A 24,657-nucleotide genomic window follows, 5' to 3' on the forward strand; every position below is an offset into this window, starting at 1 on the left:
ACCAACACAACTCTCGATCATGGCTCCTCCGGGCTTGTTCTTGAATCCACCAAAACTAGGGGTCATGGATCCACCAAAACTAGGGTGTTTCAGAAACAACCCTCGCAGAGAAGCCATCAAAACTCCACGTTCTCTCTGCTATGCAAAAATTGCATCCAACTTCGCTCCACGCCTTACTGTTCGCGCAGCCGCCACCTACGGCAATCCCCCTCTGGACCCACATCCGCGCTGCCTCCCAAGCCATATCAAGGAATTATTGGAATTATTCTCTAATGATATGAAAATACCGGTCTCTCTCTCTCTCTCTAGATATGTTATTTATCCCGTTGTTTTTGTATCATCTCTCGGTATCCTTGATTCTTTTTCTGTGCATTTTCTCTGTTGGTGTCATTTAAGAGGCGTTAAATCTGTTCATTCATGGTTTTCATAGATATAGCGTTTTAAGGATTTTTTACCCGTCATCAAGTTCTGTCTTATGGATTCCGATTCAACCGCGGTTCAATCGGTGATCCATCCATCCGGTCCTTTTTCCGGTTCGTCACTGGTCCGATTTTCAAAACATTGATTAAGTCACAAATTTGTAGAGAATGCTCTGGCACCATCTTCAAATTTGTACACCAATTTACGCACACAGTGCCTTAATTTTTTTCTGCATTATACTGACTATTATTTCTTTAATACTGCCAGTTGACTGAACTTGTTCACCCTGATGTCCATAATCTTTTCTTCATTGGTGGCTTCATTGGTGGTGTGAAAAAGTGGGCCTTGCCCTTAACCCATCCAGACATTCTAAAGCCGGCTCGCAGGGCAGTCAAACTGTACAACCAGGAGCAGGTTTGGTTAATAAGTACTGACAAAGTTATAGTTGGATCTAATTGCGCATTTTCTATGTATTTGGTGGTGGAATATTTCACTAAATTTAAATTGGTTGTCTGATTCCCCCGTCCCTCCTTACCACGAGAGTCGAGACATACACCGATACAAAATATGCAATCTCAGAAATTCATGAGTTTATATATATATATATATATATAGACACACACACACACACACACACATCTAAAAGTTCCAGTGAAATTATCTATAATTTGCGGTGATCGATCGTACTCTTCGCTACAATTACATAATTTTCACTACAAATTCATCAACTACGGATACATAAATAGTCTAACACTATGTCTGCCTATAATTGAATGCATCCATCAATTATTGTCCTGAACTCTCACTTAAACCACAATAGACCAAGGGAAGTTAATTTATATATATAAAACCTGCAGGCGACCTATGAAATGAGACCTTCTTGATTAATTGATTCCAATGGTTAATTTAATGTGCCTTTTGGATTTAGGATTGTGTATTGGGATTAGTACATATGTTTTATGAACAAAAATATGTGTTAATCCATCGTTTAATAAATTGCAGCAAATACTTTGTTGACTGGTTGAAGGCTCTTTTGGCGTAATGAGGCTTATGACGTCCGAAGTACAATGGGTGATAAGTCTAGGTTTTTTGAAGTTTAAGGTGTCTAAGTGATTCGTTCTCAAAAGCACAAAGGTCAAAGTGATAATAAATCTCCTTATTGCAGTTTTTGAAATCCGCTACCATAATATTAGGAAATATTATTTCTAAGCTTTTTTATTATATTTTCAATTTAGGCAGATTATTATTTATGTTTCCTAGTCAATTTAGATTTTCTTATTATGCATATTCCTTTGTTACGCGTTTTATAGCCTATATAAAGACATGTTAGATTATGGTAACACAAGCAATAATATAGCCTATATAAGGACATGTTAGATTATGGTAACAAAATCAATGGTTGATATTTAAGCGGCTAATTTAACGACCCAAAAAAATCCCACTTCTGCAGACCTGAATATATATTCCATAACCGTAGCCGCAAACTGGTGTTTCGACATACCAACACAACTCTCGATCATGGCTCCTTCGGGCTTGCTCTTGAATCCACCAAAACTAGGGGTCTTGGATCCACCAAAACTAGGGTGTTTCAGAAACAACCCTCACAGAGAAGCCATCAAAACTCTACGTTCTCTCTGCTATGCAAAAATTGCAGCCAACTTCGCTCCACGCCTTACTGTACGCGCCGCCGCCGCCTACGGCAATCCCCCTCTGGACCCATCCCCGCTGCCTCCCAGGCCATATCAAGGAATTATTGAAATTATTCCCTAATGATACGAAAATACCGGTCTCTCTCTCTAGATATGTTGTTTATCCCGTTGTTTTTGTATCATCTCTCGGTATCCTTGATTCTTTTTCTGTGCATTTTCTCTGTTGGTGTAATTTAAGAGGCGTTTAATCTGTTCATTCATGATTTTCATAGATATAGCGTTTTAAGGATTTTTTACCCGTCATCAAGTTCTGTCATATGGATTCCGATTCAATCGCGGTTCAATCGGTGACCCATCCATCCGGTCCTTTTTTCGGTTCGTCACCGGTCCGATTTTCAAAACATTGATTAAGTCACAAATTTGTGGGGATTGCTCCGGCACCATCTTCAAATTTGTACACCAAATTACGCACACAGTGCCTTAATTTTTTTCTGCATTATACTGACTATTATGCCTCTAATACTACCAGTTGACTGAACTTGTTCACCCTGATGGCCATGATCTTTTCTTCATTGGTGGCTTCAATGGTGGTGTGAAAAAGTGGGCCTTGCCCTTAACCCATCCAGACATTCTAAAGCCGGCTCGCAGGGCAGTCGAACTATACAACAAGGAGCAGGTTTGGTTAATAAGTACTGACAAAGTTATGGTTGGATCTAATTGCGCATTTTCTGTGTATTTGGTGGTGCAATATTTCACTAAATTTAAATTGGTTGTCTGATTCCCCCGTCCCTCCTTACCACGAGAGTCGAGACATACACCGATACCAAAAGTGCAATCTCAGAAATTCATGAGTTTATATATATATATATATATAGACACACACACACATACATCTACAAGTTCCGGTGAAATTATCTAGAATTTGCGGCGATCGATCGTACTCTTCGCTACAAATACATAATTTTCAGTACAAATTCATCAACTACGGATACATAAATAGTCTAACACTATGTCTGCCTATAATTGAATGCATCCATCAATCATTGTCCTCAACTCTCACTTAAACCACAATAGACCAAAGGAAGTTAATTTATCTATATAAAACCTGTAGGCGACCTATGAAATGGGACCTTCTTGATTAATTGATTCCAATGGTTAATTTGATGTGCCTTTTGGATTTAGGATTGTGTATTGGGATTAGTTCATATGTTTTATGAACAAAAATATGTGTTAATCCAACGTTTAATAAATTGCAGCAAATATTTTATTGACTGGTTGAAGGCTCTTTTGGCGTAATGAGACTTGTGACGTCCGAAGTACAATGGGTGATAAGTATAGGTTTTTTGAAGTGTAGGTTGTCTAAGTGATTCGTTCTCAAAAGCTCAAGGGTCAAAGTGATAATAAATCTGCTTGTTGTAGTTTTTGAAATCCGCTACCATAATATTAGGAAATATTATTTCTAAGCTATTTTGTTATATTTTCAATTTAGGCAAATTATTATTTATGTTTCATAGTCAATTTAGATTTTCTTATTATGCATATTCCTTTGTTAGTCGTTTTATAACCTATATAAAGACATGTTAGATTATGGTAACAAAAACAATAATATAGCCTATGTAAGGACATGTTAGATTATAGTAACACAAGTAATAATATTATGTTAACAAAATCAAAGGTTGATATTTAAGCGACTAATTTAACGACCCAAAAAAACCCCACTTCTGCAGACCTGAATATATATTCCATAACCGTAGCGGCAAACTGGTGTTTCGACATACCAACACAACTCTCGATCATGGCTCCTCCGGGCTTGCTCTTGAATCCACCAAAACTAGGGGTCTTGGATCCACCAAAACTAGGGTGTTTCAGAAACCACCCTCACAGAGACGCCATAAAAACTCCACGTTCTCTCTGCTATGCAAAAATTGCAGCCAACTTCGCTCCACGCCTTACTGTTTGCGCAGCCGCCGCCTACGGCTATCCCCCTCTTTACCCACATTCACGCTGCCTCCCAGGCCATATCAAGGAATTATTGAAATTATTCCCTAATGATACGAAAATACCGGTCTCTCTCTCTCTAGATATGTTGTTTATCCCGTTGTGTATCATTTATCGGTATACTTGATTCTTTTTCTGTGTATTTTCTCTGTTGGTGTCATTTAAGAGGCGTTAAATCTGTTCATTCATGATTTTCATTGATATAGCGTTTTAAGGATTTTTTACCCGTCATCAAGTTTTGTCTTATGAATTCCGATTCAACCGCGTTTCAATTGGTGACCCATCCATCCGGTCCTTTTTCCGGTTCGTCACCGGTCCGATTTTCAAAACATTGATTAATTCACAAATTTCTGGGGAATTCTCTGGCACCATCTCCAAATTTGTGCACAAATTTATGCACGCACACAGTGCCTTAATTTTTTTCTACATTATACTGACTATTATGTCGTTAATACTACCAGTTGACTGAACTTGTTCACCCTGATGTCCATGAAGTTTTCTTCATTGGTGGCTTCATTGGGGATGTGAAAAAGTGGGCCTTGCCCTTAACCCATCCAGACATTCTAAAGCCGGTTCGCATGGCAGTCGAACTGTACAACCAGGAGCCGGTTTGGTTAATAAGTACTGACAAAGTTATGGTTGGATCTAATTGCGCATTTTCTGTGTATTTGGTGGTGGAATATTTCACTAAATTTAAATTGGTTGTCTGATTCCCCTGTCCCTCCTTACCACGAGAGTCGAGACATACACCGATACCAAAAGTGCAATCTCAGAAATTCATGAGTTTATATACATATATATATATACACACACACACACACACACACATACATCTAAAAGTTCCGGTGAAATTATCTATAATTTGCGGTGATCGATCATACTTTTCGCTACAAATACATAATTTTCACTACGAATTCATCAACTACGGATACATATATAGTCTAACACTATGTCTGCCTATAATTGAATGCATCCATCAATTATTGTCCTCAACTCTCATTTAAACCACAATAGACCAAGGGAAGTTAATTTATATATATAAAACCTGTAGGCGACCTATGAAATGGGACCTTCTTGACTAATTGATTCCAATGGTTAATTTGATGTGCCTTTTGGATTTAGGATTTTGTATTGGGATTAGTACATATGTTTTATGATCAAAAATATGAGTTAATCCAACGTTTAATAAATTGCAGCAAATATTTTATTGACTGGTTGAAGGCTCTTTTGGCGTAATGAGGCTTGTGACGTCCGAAGTACAATGGATGATAAGTATAGGTTTTTTGAACTGTAGAGTGTCTAAATGATTCGTTCTCAAAAGCACAAGGGTCAAAGTGATAATAAATCTCCTTGTTGCAGTTTTTTAAATCCGCTACCATAATATTAGGAAATATTATTTCTAAGCTTTTTTTATTATATTTTCAATTTAGGCAGATTATTATTTATGTTTCCTAGTCAATTTAGATTTTCTTATTATGCATATTCCTTTGTTACGCGTTTTATAGCCTATATAAAGACATGTTAGATTATGGTAACACAAGAAATAATATAGCTTAAATAAGGACATGTTAGATTATGGTAACACAATCAATAATATTATGTTATCAAAATTAATGGTTGATATTTAAGCGGCTAATTTAACGACCCAAAAAAACCCAACTTCTCCAGACCTGAATATATATTCCATAACCGTAGCCGCAAACTGGTGTTTCGACATACCAACACAACTCTCGATCATGGCTCCTCCGGGCTTGCTCTTGAATCCACCAAAACTAGAGTGTTTCAAAAACAACCCACACAGAGACACCATCAAAACTCCACGTTCTCTCTGCTATGGAAAAATTGCAGCCAACTTCGCTCCACGCCTTACTGTTCGCGCAGCCGCCGCCTACGGCAATCCCCCTTTGGACCCACATCCGTGCTGCCTCCCAGGCCATATCAAGGAATTATTGGAATTATTCCCTAATGATACGAAAATACTGGTCTCTCTCTCTAGATATGTTGTTTATCCCATTTTTTTTGTATCATCTCTCGGTATCCTTGATTCTTTTTCTGTGCATTTTCTCTGTTGGTGTCATTTAAGAGGCGTTAAATCTGTTCATTCATGATTTTCATAGATATAGCGTTTTAAGAATTTTTTACCCGTCATCAAGTTCTGTCTTATGGATTCCGGTTCAATCGCGATTCAATCGGTGACCCATCCATCCGGTCCTTTTTTCGGTTCGTCACCGGTCCGATTTTCAAAACATTGATTAAGTCACAAATTTGTGGGGATTGCTCCAGCACCATCTCCAAATTTATACACTAATTTACGCACACAATGCCTTAATTTTTTTCTGCATTATACTGACTATTATATCTTTAATACTACCAGTTGACTGAACTTGTTCACCCTGATGTCCATGATCTTTTCTTCATTGGTGGCTTCATTGGTGGTGTGAAAAAGTGGGCCTTGCCCATAACCCATCCAGATATTCTAAAGCCGGCTCGCAGGGCAGTCGAACTGTACAACCAGGAGCAAGTTTGGTTAATAAGTACTGACAAAGTTATGGTTGGATCTTATTGCGCATTTTCTGTGTATTTGGTGGTGGAATATTTCACTAAATTTAAATTGGTTGTCTGATTCCCCCGTCCCACCTTACCACGAGAGTCGAGACTGTAACGCCCCGACTTTCCGGAAGCAATATAAAATAAAATCTTAAGAAAATTTGCTAAATAAATATAATTTTTCAAAATAAAGTTTAGCTATTACAGTCAAAAGATAAATTTACTAATTCAAAATACATTAACTTCAGAGCTGACTCTAGGCTTGATACAAATTCGAAGCATACTCGATCTTCGTTCTTGATATTCTTTCCGTGTTGAACTGCACATTCTTTGAATCCTCTCCATTGAATCCTGTGCCCACTGGCAAATTGATCGCCGAAGCAAACGATTTGCCAGGATACAGACGTATCCGTGAGTGATAAATCACCCAGTAGAATAATCCAACCCAACCACCCCTCTTACTTTACAATTAGCAGGTAACAAGATAATATTGAATCAAAAGAAGCCAAACAAATATTCTCCATATAGGCCAGTTCATTACTATCCATAACCTAATGTGAAATCTAAGATCTCTCCGTGAGATCTTTCCTTTCCAACCGCTAGCCATGCTCGGTCCCATGAGATCACTTCCCTTTGCTGTCGCAGATGCACCTAAGTTATGTACCGAGCATGCATCCCAATAACTACAACAAGGGGAAAGCTTATCATGCCTGAATCACAACTAGGATTCGCCTATCTTATATACCGCCTCACAAATCACTTCACAATCATCACTGGACACCCGCCAGTCTATCAATTTATCACTGGACACCCGTCAGTTTTATTTTCATCAATTTATCACTGGACACCCGCCAGTTTTATTTTCATCACAAATCTCATCACAATCACCAACATCCGCCTGCAGGCAATCTAAAAATAAAAACTTTCCAATTTATCCATTATCTAGCATCGTCTAGATGAATTCTATTTCACAATACCACTCCATGTCTCTAGAGTTCAATCTAGCATCCAAGTGAAGTATCGGCAAAATATGCAATTAATCAATAATAATTAAAACAATTAATAGATAATGAAATCACGAAACTTTTTATGGATGGGCCGTTGCCCTTAATCTTGTATGGTTACAATGTCAATAATCAAGTAAGAGTTTTAAAAGGAATTAAAAGAAAAAAAATTTGGGCTCTTATTAATTAATTTTAAGATAATAAATTAATTAAAAACTAAATATATTAAATAGATAAAAATATTGAAATATTTATCATGACATTAATAAGAGTCCTAAAGGTCTTATACAATCAGTTGAGTGCCAAAAGTTGAGTTCGGAGGGTCGCGGGATTATTTTAAATAAAGTGATTAACAAAAGTTATTGAAAGTAAAATAAATAGATAATAAATTATTTAATTAATACGATAGGTCGAAGTTAACATTGTTTCATCTTTGGAAGGTAATGAGTCTAAATAAAATTATTCGAGAATTTATAATAAGGTTTATAAGGTCGTAAGGTAATTTTAATTGGAAACACTGTAAAAATAATAATAAATAATAAATAAAATAAAACAATTAAAAATTAACAAGATAACATCTTTGAGGTATGAGGAATCTAAAAAAAATATTTTGGGTGTTAAAAATATTGTTTGGAAGGTCGCAAATATTTTTCGTTTATAAAACCTTGAAAGATAACGAATAAATAATTAATAAATATCTAAATAAATAAATAAATTATGATATTAACAAGGTATGATTTTTGAGGTGTGAAAAGTCTAGGAAAAATAGCTTGAGAGTCAAAAATGATATTCGGAAGGTTGCAAAATTGTTTCGAAACATTTAAAACCAACTCAATCTACCGGATAAATTAAACTGATATAATTAATACGTTTTATACTAAGATGATATTATATTGTAAGAAAATAATATCAAGTCAGTAGTTTTTTATAATATTAATATCAAAAAGATTGTAAAATAAATATCAATAGGGTCATCTTCTTCGCAAATAATTAGAAATAAAGTGTCAAGTTCAAAAATAATATCAAATTGATGAATATGGCAGAAAATGCACGGTAAACTATATTTTTTTCGTTCGGGACATAAGATTAAACATTTAAACACTTAATATAATTGGAGAAAATGTTGGAATGGATTATAGAACCTTAAATTGGATCGGATTGATTTAAAAAAAACGAATCTTGAATTTTGGGGAAGAAAACTTTGGGGTCTTTGATCGGGAGACCGTTGTAACCAAATTGGACGGTGCTTGGTGATGCTAGGAGTAGAAGGAAGAGATTGGAATGGTCGAATTGAGTTTCGGTTGGGTCTTGGTACGAAACCCATTTTTCTCTCTCTTTCTTTCTCTCTCTAAAACTCCTTGGATTGAAACTTGATTTTCTCTGATTTTTCTCTCTTTTGTACTGGTGGGGCGTGGGGAATATTGTGGTGTAAATTTCGTGGGTCAATGGGGTGGGGTATTTATAGGAGAATTTTGGTGGAAGAGAATAAGAGTGAATTTAATGGGATTGGGTTCATGAGATTTGGAATGGACGAATTTGATTTGGTTTTAGGGTTAGGGAGGAAGTAGAGACTGAATAGATGACGGAAAGACGGAAGGAGTTTGTATTTGTGCAAGCATGTAATTTGTGTGTAGGAAAAAATTTAAAAAGAAAACATGCATATATTGCATGCATAATTCTATCTAAAAAAAATGAATTGCATTAAGGAAAATAATTCTAATAATAATATATTTAGAAAAAAAATTTTGAGGCAAAAATCCGGATCGTTACAGAGACATACACCGATACCAAAAGTGCAATCTAAAAAATTCATGAGTTTATATATATATATATATATATATATATAGACACACAAATACATCCAAAAGTTCCGGTGAAATTATCTATAATTTGCGGTGATCGATCGTACTCTACGCTACAAATACATAATTTTCACTACAAATTCATCAACTACGGATATATAAATAGTCTAACACTATGTCTGCCTATAATTGAATGCATCCATCAATCATTGTCCTCAACTCTCACTTAAACCACAATATACCAATGGAAGTTAATTTATATATATAAAACCTGTATGCGACCTATGAAATGGAACTTTCTTGATTAATTGATTTCAATAGTTAATTTGATGTGCCTTTTGGATTTAGAATTGTGTATTGGGATTAGTACATATGTTTTATGAACAAAAATATGTGTTAATCTAACGTTTAATAAATTGCAGCAAATATTTTATTGACTGGTTGAAAGCTCTTTTGGCGTAATGAGGCTTGTGACGTCCGAAGTACAATGGGTGATAAGTATAGGTTTTTTGAAGTGTAGGGTGTCTAAGTGATTCGTTCTCAAAAGCACAAGGGTCAAAGTGATAATAAATCTGCTTGTTGGAGTTTTTGAAATCCGCTACCATAATATTAGGAAATATTACTTCTAAGCTTTTTTAATATATTTTCAATTTAGGCAGATTATTATTTATGTTTCCTAGTCAATTTAGATTTTCTTATTATGCATATTCCTTTGTTACGCGTTTTATAACTTATATAAAGACATGTTAGATTATGGTAACAAAAGCAATAATATAGCCTATACAAGGACATGTTAGATTATGGTAGCACAAATAATAATATTATGTTAACAAAATCAATGGTTGATACTTAAGCGGCTAATTTAAAGACCCAAAAAATCCCCACTTCTGCAGACCTGAATATATATTCCATAACCGCAGCTGCAAATTGGTGTTTCGACATACCAACACAACTCTCGATCATGGCTCCTCCGGGCTTGCTCTTGAATCCACCAAAACTAGGGGTCTTGGATTCACCAAAACTAGAGGTCTTGGATTCACCAAAACTAGGGTGTTTCAGAAACAATCCTCCCAGAGATGCCATCAAAACTCCACGTTCTCTCTGCTATGCAAAAATTGCAGCCAACTTCGCTCCACGCTTTACTGTTCGCGCAGCCGCCGCCTACGGCAATCCCCCTCTGGAACCACATCCGCGCTGCCTCTCAGGCCATATCAAGGAATTATTGGAATTATTCCCTAATGATACGAAAATACCGGTCTCTCTCCCTAGATATGTTGTTTATCCCGTTGTTTTTGTATCATCTCTCGGTATCCTTGATTCTTTTTCTGTGCATTTTCTCCGTTGGTGTCATTTAAGAGGCGTTAAATCTGTTCATTCACGATTTTCATAGATATAGCGTTTTAAGGATTTCTTATCCGTCATCAAGTTCTGTTTTATGAATTCCGATTCAATCGGTGACCCATCCATCTGGTTCTTTTTCCGGTTCGTCACCGGTCCGATTTTCAAAACATTGATTAAGTCACAAATTTGTGGGGATTGCTCCGGCACCATTTCCAAATTTGTACACCAATTTACGCACACAGTGCCTTAATTTTTTTCTGCATTATACTGACTATTATGTCTTTAATACTACCAGTTGACTTAACTTGTTCACTCTGATGTCCGTGATCTTTTCGTCATTGGTGGTGTGAAAAAGTGGGCCTTCCCTTAACCCATCCAGACATTCTAAAGCCGGCTCGCAGGGCAGTCGAACTGTACAACCAGGAGCAGATTTGGTTAATAAGTACTGACAAAATTATGGTTGAATCTAATTGCGCATTTTCTGTGTATTTGGTGGTGGAATATATCACTAAATTTAAATTGGTTGTCTGATTCTCCCGTCCCTCCTTACCAAGAGAGTCGAGACATACAACGATACCAAAAGTGCAATCTTAGAAATTCATGAGTTTATAAATATATATATATACACACATACATCAAAAAGTTCCGGTGAAATTATCTATAATTTGCGGTGATCGATCGTACTCTTCGCTACAAATACATATTTTTCACTACAAATTCATCAACTACAGATACATAAATAGTTTAACACTAATGTCTGCCTATAATTGAATGCATCCATCAATCATTGTCCTCAATTCTAACTTAAACCACAATAGACCAAAGGAAGTTAATTTATATATATAAAACCTGTAGGCGACCTACGAAATGGGACCTTCTTGATTAATTGAATCCAATGGTTAATTTGATCTACCTTTTGGATTTAGGATTGTGTATTGGGATTAGTACATATGTTTTATGAAAGAAAAAATGTGTTAATCCAACGTTTAATAAATTGCAGGAAATACTTTGTTGATTGGTTGAAGGCCCATTTGGCATAATGAGGCTTGTGACGTCCGAAGTACAATGGGTGATAAGTGTAAGTTTTTTGAAGTGTAGGGTGTCTAAGTGATTCGTTCCCAAAAGCTCAAGGTTCAAAGTGATAATAAATCTCATTGTTGCAGTTTTTGAAATCCGCTACCATAATATTAGGAAATATTATTTCTAAGCTTTTTTGTTATATTTTCAATTTAGGCAGATTATTATTTATGTTTCCTAGTCAATTTAGATTTTCTTATTATGCATATTCCTTTGTTACGCGTTTTATAGCCTATATAAAGACATGTTAGATTATGGTAACAAAAGCAATAATATAGCCTATATAAGGACATGTTAGATTATGGTAACACAAGCAATAATATTATGTTAACAAAATCAATGGTTGATATTTAAACGGCTAATTTAACGACCAAAAAAAACCCCACTTTTGCAGACTTGAATATATATTCTATAACCCTAGCCGCAAACTAGTGTTTCGACATACCAACACAACTCTCGATCATGGCTCCTCCGGGCTTGCTCTTTAATCCACCAAAACTAGGGGTTTTGGATCCATCAAAACTAGGGTGTTTCAAAAACAACCCTCACAGAGACGCCATCAAAACTCCACGTTCTCTCTGCTATGCAAAAATTGCAGCCAATTTCGCTCCACGCCTTACTGTTCGCGCAGCCTCCGCCTACGGCAATCCCCCTCTGGACCCACATCCGCGCTGCCTCCTAGGCCATATCAAGGAATTATTGGAATTATTCCATAATGATACGAAAATACCGGTCTCTCTCTAGATATGTTGTTTATCCCGTTGTTTTTGTATCATCTCTTGGTATCCTTGATTCTTTTTCTGTGCATTTTCTCTGTTGGTGTCATTTAAGAGGCGTTAAATCTGTTTATTCATGATTTTCATAGATATAGCGCTTTAAGGATTTTTTACCCGTCATCAAGTTCTGTCTTATGGATTCCGATTAAATCGCGGTTCAATCGGTGATCCATCCATCCAGTCCTTTTTCCCGTTCGTCACCGGTCCGATTTTCAAACATTGATTAAGTCACAAATTTGTGGGGATTGCTCCGGCATCATCTCCAAATTTGTACTCCAATTTACGCACACAATGCTTTAATTTTTTTCTGCATGATACTGACTATTATGTCTTTAATACTATCAGTTAACTGAACTTGTTCATCCTGATGTCCTTGATCTTTTATTCATTGGTGGCTTCATTGGTGGTGTGAAAAAGTGGGCCTTGCCCTTAACCCATCCAGATATTCTAAACCCGGCTCGCAGGGCAGTCGAACTGTACAACCAGGAGCAGGTTTGGTTAATAAGTACTAACAAAGTTATGGTTGGATCTAATTGCGCATTTTTTGTGTATTTGGTGGTGGAATATTTCACTAAATTTAAATTTGTTGTCTGATTCCCCCGTCCCTCCTTACCACGAAAGTCGAGACTGTAACGCCCCGACTTTCCGGAAGCAATATAAAATAAAATCTTAAGAAAATTTGCTAAATGAATATAATTTTTCAAAATAAAGTTTAGCTATTACCGTCACAAGATTAATTTACTAATTCAAAATACATTAACTTCAGAGTTGCTTCTAGGCTTGATACAAATCCGATTCATACTCGATCTTCATTTTTGATATTCTTTCCGTGTTGAACTGCACATTCTTTGAATCCTCTCCATTGAATCCTGTGCCCACTGGCAAATTGATCGCCGAAGCAAACGATTTGTTAGGATACAGACGTATCCGTGAGTGATAAATCACCCAGTAGAATAATCCAACCCAACCACCCCTCTTACTTTACAATTAGTAGGTAACAAGATAATATTGAATCGAAAGAAGCCAAACAAATATTCTCCATATAAGCCAGTTCATTACTATCCATAACCTAATGTGAAATCTAAGATCTCTCCGCGAGATCTTTCCTCTCCAACCGCTAGCCATGCTCGGTCCCATGAGATCACTTCCCTTTGCTGTCGCAGATGCACCTAAGTTATGTACCGAGTATGAATCCCAATAACTACAACAAGGGGAAAGCTTATCATGCTTGAATCACAACTAGGGTTCGCCTATCTTATATATCACCTCACAAATCACTTCACAATCATCACTGGACACCCGCCAGTCTATCAATTTATCATTGGACACCCGCCAGTTTTATTTTCATCAATTTATCACTGGACACCCGCCAGTTTTATTTTCATCACAAATCTCATCACAATCATCAACATCCGCCTGCAGGCAATCTAAAAATAAAAACTTTCCAGTTTATCCATTATCTAGCATCGTCTAGATGAATTCTATTTCACAATACCACTCCATGTCTCTAGGGTCCAATCTAGCATCCAAGTGAAGTATCGGCAAAATATGCAATTAATCAATAATAATTAAAACAATTAATAGATAATGAAATCACGAAACTTTTTATGGATGGGCCGTTGCCCTTAATCTTGTATGGTTACAATGTCAATAATCAAGTAAGAGTTTTAAAAGGAATTAAAAGAAAAATTTTCTGGGCTCTTATTAATTAATTTTAAGATAATAAATTAATTAAAAACTAATTAAATATATTAAATAGATAAAAATATTGAAATATTTATCATGACCTTAATAAGAATCCTAAAGGTCTTATACAATCAGTTGAGTGCCAAAAGTTGAGTTCGGAGGGTCGCGGGATTATTTTAAATAAAGTGGTTAACAAAAGTTATTGAAAGTAAAATAAATAGATAATAAATTATTTAATAAATAAGATAGGTTGAAGTTAACATTGTTTCATCTTTGGAAGGTAATGAGTCTAAATACAATTATTTGAGAATTTATAATAAGGTTTATAAGGTCGTAAGGTAATTTTAATTGGAAACACTGTAAAAATAATAATAAATAATAAATTAAATAAAAAAATATGAAATTAACAAGATAACATCTTTGAGGTTTGAAAAGTCTAGGAAAAATAGCTTGAGAGTCAAAAATGATATTCGGAAGGTCGCAAAGTTGTTTCGAAACATTTAAAACCAACTCAATCTACCAGATAAATTAAACTGATATAATTAATACGTTTTATACTAAGATGATATTATATTGTAAGAAAATAATATCAAGTCAGTAGTTTTTTATAATATTAATATCAAAAAGAGTGTAAAATAAATATCAAAAGGGTCATCTTCTTTGTAAATAATTAGAAATAAAGTGTCGGGCTCAAAAATAATATCAAATTGGTAAATATGGCAGAAAACGCACTGTAAACTATATTTTTTTCGTTCGGGACATAGGATTAAGCATTTAAACACTTAATATAATTGGAGAAAATGTTGGAATGGATTATAGTACCTTGAATTGGATTGGATTGATTTAAAAAAAATGAATCTTGAATTTTGGGGAAGAAAACTTCGGGGTCTTTGATCGGGAGACCGTTGTAACCAAATTGGACGGTGCTTGGTGATGCTAGGAGTAGAAGGAAAGATTGGAATGGTCGGATTGAGTTTCGGTTGGGTCTTGGTACGAAACTCATTTTTCTCTCTCTTTCTTTCTCTCTCTAAAACTCCATGGATTAAAACTTGATTTTCTCTGGTTTTTCTCTCTTTTGGACTGGTGGGGCGTGGTGAATATTGTGGGTCAATGAGGTGGGGTATTTATAGGATAATTTTGGTGGAAGAGAATAAGAGTAAATTTAATGGGGTTGGGTTCATGGGATTTGGAATGGACGAATTTGGTTTGGTTTTAGGGTTAGGGAGGAATTAGAGACTGAATAGATAACGGAAAGACGGAAGAAGTTTGTATTTGTGCAAGCATGTAATTTGTGTGTAGGAAAAAATTTAAAAAGAAAACATGTATATATTGCATGCATAATTGTATCTAAAAAAAAATGAATTGCATTAAGGAAAATAATTTTAATAATATTATATTTATAAAAAAATGGAGTCAAAAATCCGGGTCAATACAGAGACATACACCGATATCAAAAGTGCAATCTAAGAAATTCATGAGTTATATATATATATATATATATATATACACACACAAAAACATCCAAAAGTTTCGGTGAAATTATTTATAATTTGCGGTGATCGATCGTACTCTTCGTTACAAATACATAATTTTCACTACAAATTCATCAATTACGGATACATATATAGTCTAAAACTATGTCTGCCTATAATTGAATGCATCAATCAATCATTGTCCTCAACTCTCACTTAAACCACAATAGACCAATGGAAGTTAATATATATATATATATATATATAATCTGTAGGCGACCTATGAAATGAGACCTTTTTGATTAATTAATTTCAATGGTTAATTTGATGTGCCTTTTGGATTTAGGATTGTGTATTGAGATTAGTACATATGTTTTATGAACAAAAATATGTGTTATTCCAACGTTTAATAAATTGCAGCAAATACTTTGTTGACTGGTTGAAGGCTCTTTTGGCGTAATGAGTCTTGTGACTTCCGAAGTACAATGGGTGATAAGTGTAGGTTTTTTGAAGTGTAGGGTGTCTAACTGATTCGTTCTCAAAAGCACAAAGGTCAAAGTGATAATAAATCTCCATGTTGCAGTTTTTGAAATCCGCTACCATAATATTAGGAAATATTATTTCTAAGCTTTTTTATTATATTTTCAATTTAGGCAGATTATTATTTATGTTTCCTAGTCAATTTAGATTTTCGTATTATGCATATTCATTTGTTACGCGTTTTATAACCTATATAAAGACATGTTAGATTATGGTAACAAAAACAATAATATAGCCTACACAAGGACATGTTAGATTATGGTAACACAAATAACAATATTATGTTAACAAAATCAATGGTTGATACTTAAGCGGCTAATTTAACGACCCAAAAGAACCCCACTTCTGCAGACCTGAATATATATTCCATAACCGCAGCTGCAAATTGGTGTTTCGACATACCAACACAACTCTCGATCATGGCTCCTCCGGGCTTGCTCTTGAATCCACCAAAACTAGGGGTTTTGGATCCACCAAAACTAGGGTGTTTCAGAAACAACCCTCACAGAGACGCCATCAAAACTCCACGTTCTCTCTGCTATGCAAAAATTGCAGCCAACTTTGCTCCACGCCTTACTGTTCCGCAACCGCCGCCTACAGCAATCCCCCTCTGGACCTATATCCGCGCTGCCTCCCAGGCCATATCAAGGAATTATTGGAATCATTCCCTAATGATAAGAAAATACCGGTCTCTCTCCCTAGATATGTTGTTTATCCCGTTGTTTTTGTATCATTTCTCGGTATCCTTGATTCTTTTTCAATGGATTTTCTTTGTTAGTGTCATTTAAGAGGCGTTAAATCTGTTCATTCATGATTTTCATAAATATAGCGTTTTAAGAATTTTTTACACGTCATCAAGTTCTGTCTTATGGATTCCGATTCAATCACGGTTCAATCGGTGACCCATCCATCGGGTCCTTTTTCCGTTTCGTCACCGGTCCGATTTTCAAAACATTGATTAAGTTACAAATTTGTGGGGATTGCGCCGGCACCATCTCCAAATTTGTACACCAATTTACGCACACAATGCCTTAATTTTTTTCTGCATTATACCGACTATTATGTCTTTAATACTACCAGTTGACTGAACTTGTTCACCCTGATGTCCGTGATCTTTTCTTCATTTGTGGCTTCATTGGTGGTGTGAAAAAGTGGGCCTTGCCCTTAACCCATCCAAATATTCTAAAGCCGGCTCGCAGGGCAGTCCAACTGTACAACCAGGAGCAGGTTTGGTTAATAAGTACTGACAAAGTTATGGTTGGATCTAATTGCGCATTTTCTGTGTATTTGGTGGTGGAATATTTCACAAAATTTAAATTAGTTGTCTGATTCCCCGGTCCCTCCTTACCACGAGAGTCGAGACATACACCGATACCAAAAGTGCAATCTTAAAAATTCATGAGTTTATATATATATATACACACACACATATATCTAAAAGTTCTGGTGAAATTATCTATAATTTGCGGTGATCGATCGTACTCTTCGCTACAAATACATAATTTTCACTACAAATTCATCAACTACGGATACATAAATAGTTTAACACTATGTCTGCCTATAATTGAATGCATACATCAATCATTGTCCTCAACTCTCACGTCAACCACAATAGACCAAAAGAAGTTAATTTATATATATAAAACCTGTAGGCGACGTATGAAATGGGACCTTCTTGATTAATTGATTCCAATGGTTAATTTGATCTGCCTTTTGGATTTAGGATTGTGTATTGGGATTAGTACATATGTTTTATGAAAAAAAATATGTGTTAATCCAACGTTTAATAAATTGCAGCAAATATTTTGTCGACTGGTTGAAGGCTCTTTTGGCGTAATGAGGCTTGTGACGTCCGAAGTACAATGGGTGATAAGTGTAGATTTTTTGAAGTGTAGGGTGTCTAAGTGATTCGTTCTCAAAAGCACAAGGGTCAAAGTGATAATAAATCTCCTTTTTGCAGTTTTTTAAATCCGCTACCATAATATTAGGAAATATTATTTCTAAGCTTTTTTATTATGTTTTCAATTTAGGCAGATTATTATTTATGTTTCCTAATCCATTTTGATTTTCTTATTATGCATATTCCTTTGTTACGCGTTTTATAGCCTATGTAAAGACATGTTAGATTATGGTAACACAAGCAATAATATAGCCTATATAAGGACATGTTAGATTATGGTAACACAAATAATAATATTATGTTAACAAAATCAATGGTTGATATTTAAGCGGCTAATTTAACGACCCAAAAGAACCCCACTTCTGCAGACCTGAATATATATTCCATAACCGTAGCCGCAAACTGGTGTTTCGACATACCAACACAACTCTCGATCATGGCTCCCCCAGGCTTGCTCTTTAATCCACCAAAACTAGGGGTTTTGGATCCACCAAAACTAGGGTGTTTCAGAAACAACCCTCACGGAGACGCCATCAAAACTCCACGTTCTCTGTGTTATGCAAAAATTGCAGCCAACTTCGCTCCACGCCTTACTGTTCGCGCAGCCGCCGCCTACGGCAATACCCCTCAGGACCCACATCCGCGCTACCTCCCGGGCCATATCAAGGAATTATTTAAATTATTCCCTAATAATACGAAAATACCGGTCTCTCTCTCTCTCTAAATATGTTGTTTATCCCGTTGTTTTTGTATCATCTCTCGGTATCCTTGATTCTTTTTCTGTGCATTTTCTCTGTTGTTGTCATTTAAGAGGCGTTAAATCTGTTCATTCATGATTTTCATAGATATAGTGTTTTAAGGATTTTTTACCCGTCATCAAGTTCTGTCTTATGGATTCCGATTCAATCGCGGTTCAATCGGTGACCCATCCATCCGGTCCTTTTTTCGGTTCGTCACTGGTACGATTTTCAAAACATTGATTAAGTCACAAATTTGTGGGGAGTGCTCTGGCACCATCTCCAAATTTGCACACCGATTTACGCACACAGTGCCTTAATTTTTTTCTGCATTATACTGACTATTATGTCTTTAATACTACCAGTTGACTGAACTTGTTCACCCTGATGTCCATGATCTTTTCTTCATTGGTGGTGTGAAAAAGTGGGTTTTGCCCTTAACCCATCCAGACATTCTAAAGCCGGCTCGCAGGGCAGTCGAATTGTACAACCAGGAGCAGGTTTTATTAATAAGTACCGACAAAGTTATGGTTGGATTTAATAGCGTATTTTCTGTGTATTTGGTGGTGGAATAATTCTCTAAATTTAAATTGGTTGTCTAATTCCCCCGTCCCTCCTTACCACGAGAGTCGAGACATACACTGATACCAAAAGTGCAATCTCAAAAATTCATGAGTATATAAAAATATATTTAGATATATATATTTATATATATATATATATATATAGACACACACACACACACACATATCTAAAAGTTTCGGTGAAATTATCTTTAATTTGCGGTGATCGATCGCACTCTTCGCTATAAATACATAATTTTCACTACAAATTCATCAAATACGGATACATAAATAGTCTAACACTATGTCTCCCTATAATTAAATGCATCCATCAATCATTGTCCTCAACTCTCACTTCAACCACAATAGACCAAGGGAAGTTAATTTATATATATAAAACTTGTAGGCGACCTATGAAATGGGACCTTCTTGATTAATTGATTCCAATGGTTAATTTGATGTGCCTTTTGGATTTAGTATTATGTACTGGGATTAGTACATATGTTTTATGAACAAAAATATGTGTTAATCCAACGTTTAATAAATTGCAGCAAATACTTTGTTGACTGGTTGAAGGCTCTTTTGGCGTAATGAGGCTTGTGACGTCCGAAGTACAATGGATGATAAGTATAGGTTTTCTGAAGTGTAGGGTGTCTAAGTGATTCGTTCTCAAAAGCACAAGGGTCAAAGTGATAATAAATCTCCTTGTTGCAGTTTTTGAAATCCGCTACCATAATATTAGGAAATATTATTTTTAAGCTTTTTTATTATATTTTTTAATTTAGGCAGATTATTATTTATGTTTCCTAGTCAATTTAGATTTTCTTATTATGCATATTCCTTTGTTACACGTTTTATAACCTATATAAAGACATGTTAGATTATGGTAACACAAGCAATAATATAACCTATATAAGGACATGTTAGATTATGGTAACACAAATAATAATATTATGTTAACAAAATCAATGGTTGATATTTAAGCGGCTAATTTAACGACCTAAAAAAACCCCACTTCTGCAGACCTGAATATATATTCCATAACCGTAGCCGCAAACTGGTGTTTCGACATACCAACACAACTCTCGATCATGGCTCCTCCGGGCTTGCTCTAGAATTCACCAAAATTAGGGGTCTTGGATCCACCAAAACTAAGGTGTTTCAGAAACAACCATCACAGAGACGCCATCAAAACTCCACGTTCTCTTTGCTATGCACAAATTGCAGCCAATTTCGCTCCACGCCTTACTGTTTGCACAGCCGCCGCCTATGGCAATCCCCCTCTGGACCCACATCCGCGCTGCCTCCCATACCATATCAAGGAATTATTGGAATTATTCCCTAATGATACGAAAATACCGATCTCTCTCTCTAGATATGTTGTTTATCCCGTTGTTTTTGTATCATCTCTCGGTATCCTTGATTCTTTTTCTGTGGATTTTCTCTATTGGTGTCATTTAAGAGGCGTTAAATTTGTTCAATCATGATTTTCATAGATATAGCGTTTTAAGAATTTTTTACCCGTCATCAAGTTCTGTCTTATGGATTCCGATTCAATCGCGGTTCAATCGGTGACCCATCCATCCAGTCCTTTTTCCGGTTCGTCACCAGTCCGATTTTCAAAACATTGATTAAGTCACAAATTTGTGGGGATTGCTCCGGCACCATCTCAAAATTTGTACACCAATTTACGCACACAGTGCCTTAATTTTTTTCTGCATTATACTGACTATTATGTCTTTAATACTACCAGTTGACTGAACTTGTTCACCCTGATGTCCATGATCTTTTCTTCATTGGTGGCTTCATTGGTGGTGTGAAAAGTGGCCCTTGCCCTTAACCCATCCAGACATTCTAAAGCCGGCTCGCAGGGCAGTCGAACTGTACAACCAGGAGCAGGTTTGGTTAATAAGTACTGACAAAGTTATGGTTGGATCTAATTGCGCATTTTCTGTGTATTTGGTGGTGGAATATTTCACTGAATTTAAATTGATTATCTGATTCCCCCGTCCCTCCTTACCACGAGAGTCGAGACATACACCGATACCAAAAGTGCAATCTTAGAAATTCATGAGTTTATATATATATATATATATATATATATATATATATATATATATATATATCTACACACACACATACATCTAAAAGTTCCGGTGAAATTATCTATAATTTGCGGTGATCGATCGTACTTTTCGCTACAAATACATAATTTTCACTACAAATTCATCAACTACGGATACATAAATAGTCTAACACTATGTCTGCCTATAATTGAATGCATCCATCAATCATTGTCCTCAACTCTCACTTAAACCACAATAGACCAAAAGAAGTTAATTTATATATATAAAACCTGTAGGCAACCTATGAAATGGGACTTTCTTGATTAATTGATTCCAATGGTTATTTTGATGTGCCTTTTGGATTTAGGATTGTGTATTGGGATTAGTACATATGTTTTATGAACAAAAATATGTGTTAATCCAACGTTTAATAAATTGCAGCAAATATTTTGTTGACTGGTTGAAGGCTCTTTTGGCGTAATGAGGCTTGTGACGTTCGAAGTACAATAGGTGATAAGTGTATGTTTTTTGAAGTGTAGGGTGTCTAAGTGATTCGTTCTCAAAAGAACAAGGGTCAAAGTGATAATAAATCTCATTGTTCCAGTTTTTGAAATCCGCTACCATAATATTAGGAAATATTATTTCTAAGCTTTTTTATTATATTTTCAATTTAGGCAGATTATTATTTATATTTCCTAGTCAATTTAGATTTTCTTATTATGCATATTCCTTTGTTACGTGTTTTATAGCCTATATAAAGACATGTTAGATTATGGTAACACAAGCAATAATATAGCCTATATAAGGACATGTTAGATTATGGTAACACAAATAATAATATTATGTTAACAAAATCAATGGTTGATATTTAAGCGGCTAATTAACGACCCAAAAAAACCCCACTTCTGCAGACCTGAATATATATTCCATAACCGTAGCCACAAACTGGTGTTTCGACATACCAACACAACTCTCGATCATGGCTCCTCCGGGCTTGCTCTTGAATCCACCAAAACTAGGGGTCTTGGATCCACCAAAACTAGGGTGTTTCAGAAACAACCCTCACAGAGACGCCATAAAAACTCCACGTTCTCTCTGCTATGCAAAAATTGCAGCCAATTTCGCTCCACGCCTTACTGTTCGCGCAGCCGCCGCCTACGGCAATCCCCCTCTGGACCCACATCTGCGCTGCCTCCCGGGCCATATCAAGGAATTATTGGAATTATTCCCTAATGATACGAAAATACCAATCTCTCTCTCTCTAGATATGTTGTTTATCCCGTTGTTTTTGTATCATTTATCGGTATCCTTGATTTTCTTTTTCTGTGCATTTTCTCTGTTGGTGTCATTTAAGAGGCGTTAAATCTGTTCATTCATGATTTTCATAGATATAGCGTTTTAAGGATTTTTTACCCGTCATCAAGTTCTGTCTTATGGATTCCGATTCAACCGCGGTTCAATTGGTGACCCATCAATCCGGTCCTTTTTCCGATTCGTCACCTGTCCGATTTTCGAAACATTGATTAAGTCACAAATTTGTGGGGATTGCTCCGGCACCATCTCCAAATTTGTACACCAATTTACGCACATAGTGCCTTAATTTTTTCCTGTATTATACTGACTATTATGTATTTAATACTACCAGTTGACTGAACTTGTTCACCCTGATGTCCGTGATCTTTTCTTCATTGGTGGCTTCATTGGTGGTGTGAAAAAGTGGGCCTTGCCCTTAACCCATCCAGATATTCTAAAGCCGGCTCGTAGGGCAGTCGAACTGTACAACCAGGAGCAGGTTTGGTTAATAAGTACTGACAAAGTTATGGTTGGATCTAATTGCGCATTTTCTGTGTATTTGGTGGTGGAATATTTCACTGAATTTAAATTGGTTGTCTGATTACACCCCTAGTTGTAGTCCAGTGAATCACTCGATTGGGTCTTACTACATGGTAAATGACTTTATTCCAATGTGGAGAACCGAATCATGTAACCACACACTATGTTAACGTTATAAACAACTTACAGGTTACCCCCAAACACCCTTCTTCCCCATACCAGCTCTCACATCCCATTGCTTCTATGTTTCTCTCACCAGAAAGGAAGCATCATTAAATCTTTTTAGATCTTTCCACACTTCACGAATTGAACAAAGAAGCCCGTTATGTGGCTGTTGCTTTATTTTAGGCATATATTTTAGATAGCCAGGTTGAAAATTGGGGCCAAAATGGGTGAGATCAAGTTTCTTTTTTCTTTATACAGACGGGTCTTGAGTTTCAATGAAAGTTTTGTATACAAGCAAAATTTAATGTAGCCGGTGTCCTGTTTTTTTATTGTACGTCCAACCAAGCAGGACCGTTTATGTTTTTTTGGTTGCTGAATGTGATCTTCTAATGATGATCAACTTTTACTTGTAGAATGCAAGGCTCGAGTTTGTGAGTTTGCTAGAGGCATACTCAGTGCCTGCGCGCGGTTTCATGTACTATCTCACTTTGGAGGCAATGGATGATGGTGTGATGAACAAGTATGAAGTACAAATTTTAAGTGATGCTGGCAAATTGGGCACTTTGGTGTTGGAATCATTTTGGCTCGTTGCGGACAACAAGGAAACTTATTATACGTCGCTGTTGTCGTGGCTCTCTAGATTAAAGGGGTGTTTGAACTCAATTCTAATGTCGTAGATAACTTAATTATGTTATTCCTGTTAATTATGCTAGGGGTATCTTGTGAAGTCAGCTACTCTTTTTCTTGGATATTGCATAGGAAAGGGTATAATCAATGTGTTTTTATCTCCCATGCTCTCTCTCGTATTCTCCCAAATCCATTTCTTCTTTAAATAATCAATGTGTTTTTATCTCCCATGCTCTCTCTCGTATTCTCCCAAATCCATTTCTTCTTTAAATTAGTATTTGGTTTAAAGCACTGTCTTGACCGATAACTATGAAAAACCTTAGTGTCCATGGCAGAATTGACATTTCAAATTTTGGGATACAAATTTTAGCTTATACATCAAACAGTCTTGTATGGTAATGAACAATTGGAATCATCTTGCTGATGTTTACATGTGGAATCAGAAAAAAAAGTG

General features: G+C 35.9%; 1 protein-coding gene across 5 annotated transcripts; it reads left to right on the forward strand.

Moving 5' to 3' along the window:
* Window positions 1–10: 10 nt before the first annotated feature.
* Window positions 11–24,383, forward strand: LOC131310928 (uncharacterized). Of its 5 annotated transcripts, none has more exons than XM_058338200.1 (3): window positions 11–289; window positions 688–834; window positions 23,990–24,383. In XM_058338200.1, exons 1-3 carry the CDS (start codon window positions 20–22, stop codon window positions 24,251–24,253), a joined length of 681 nt encoding a protein of 226 aa, XP_058194183.1. In that variant the 5' UTR covers window positions 11–19; the 3' UTR covers window positions 24,254–24,383. The 5 variants fall into 5 exon arrangements, 2 of the variants coding, with proteins under 2 accessions (XP_058194183.1, XP_058194182.1); XR_009195345.1 differs by lacking the exons at window positions 11–289; window positions 688–834 and adding exons at window positions 16,902–17,000; window positions 21,266–21,411 and having other exon boundaries at window positions 23,990–24,239; XR_009195344.1 differs by lacking the exons at window positions 11–289; window positions 688–834 and adding exons at window positions 18,685–18,918; window positions 21,266–21,411 and having other exon boundaries at window positions 23,990–24,239.
* Window positions 24,384–24,657: the final 274 nt, after the last annotated feature.

The sequence above is a fragment of the Rhododendron vialii genome, chromosome 12a, assembly GCF_030253575.1.
Source record: "Rhododendron vialii isolate Sample 1 chromosome 12a, ASM3025357v1".
NCBI lineage: Eukaryota > Viridiplantae > Streptophyta > Magnoliopsida > Ericales > Ericaceae > Rhododendron > Rhododendron vialii.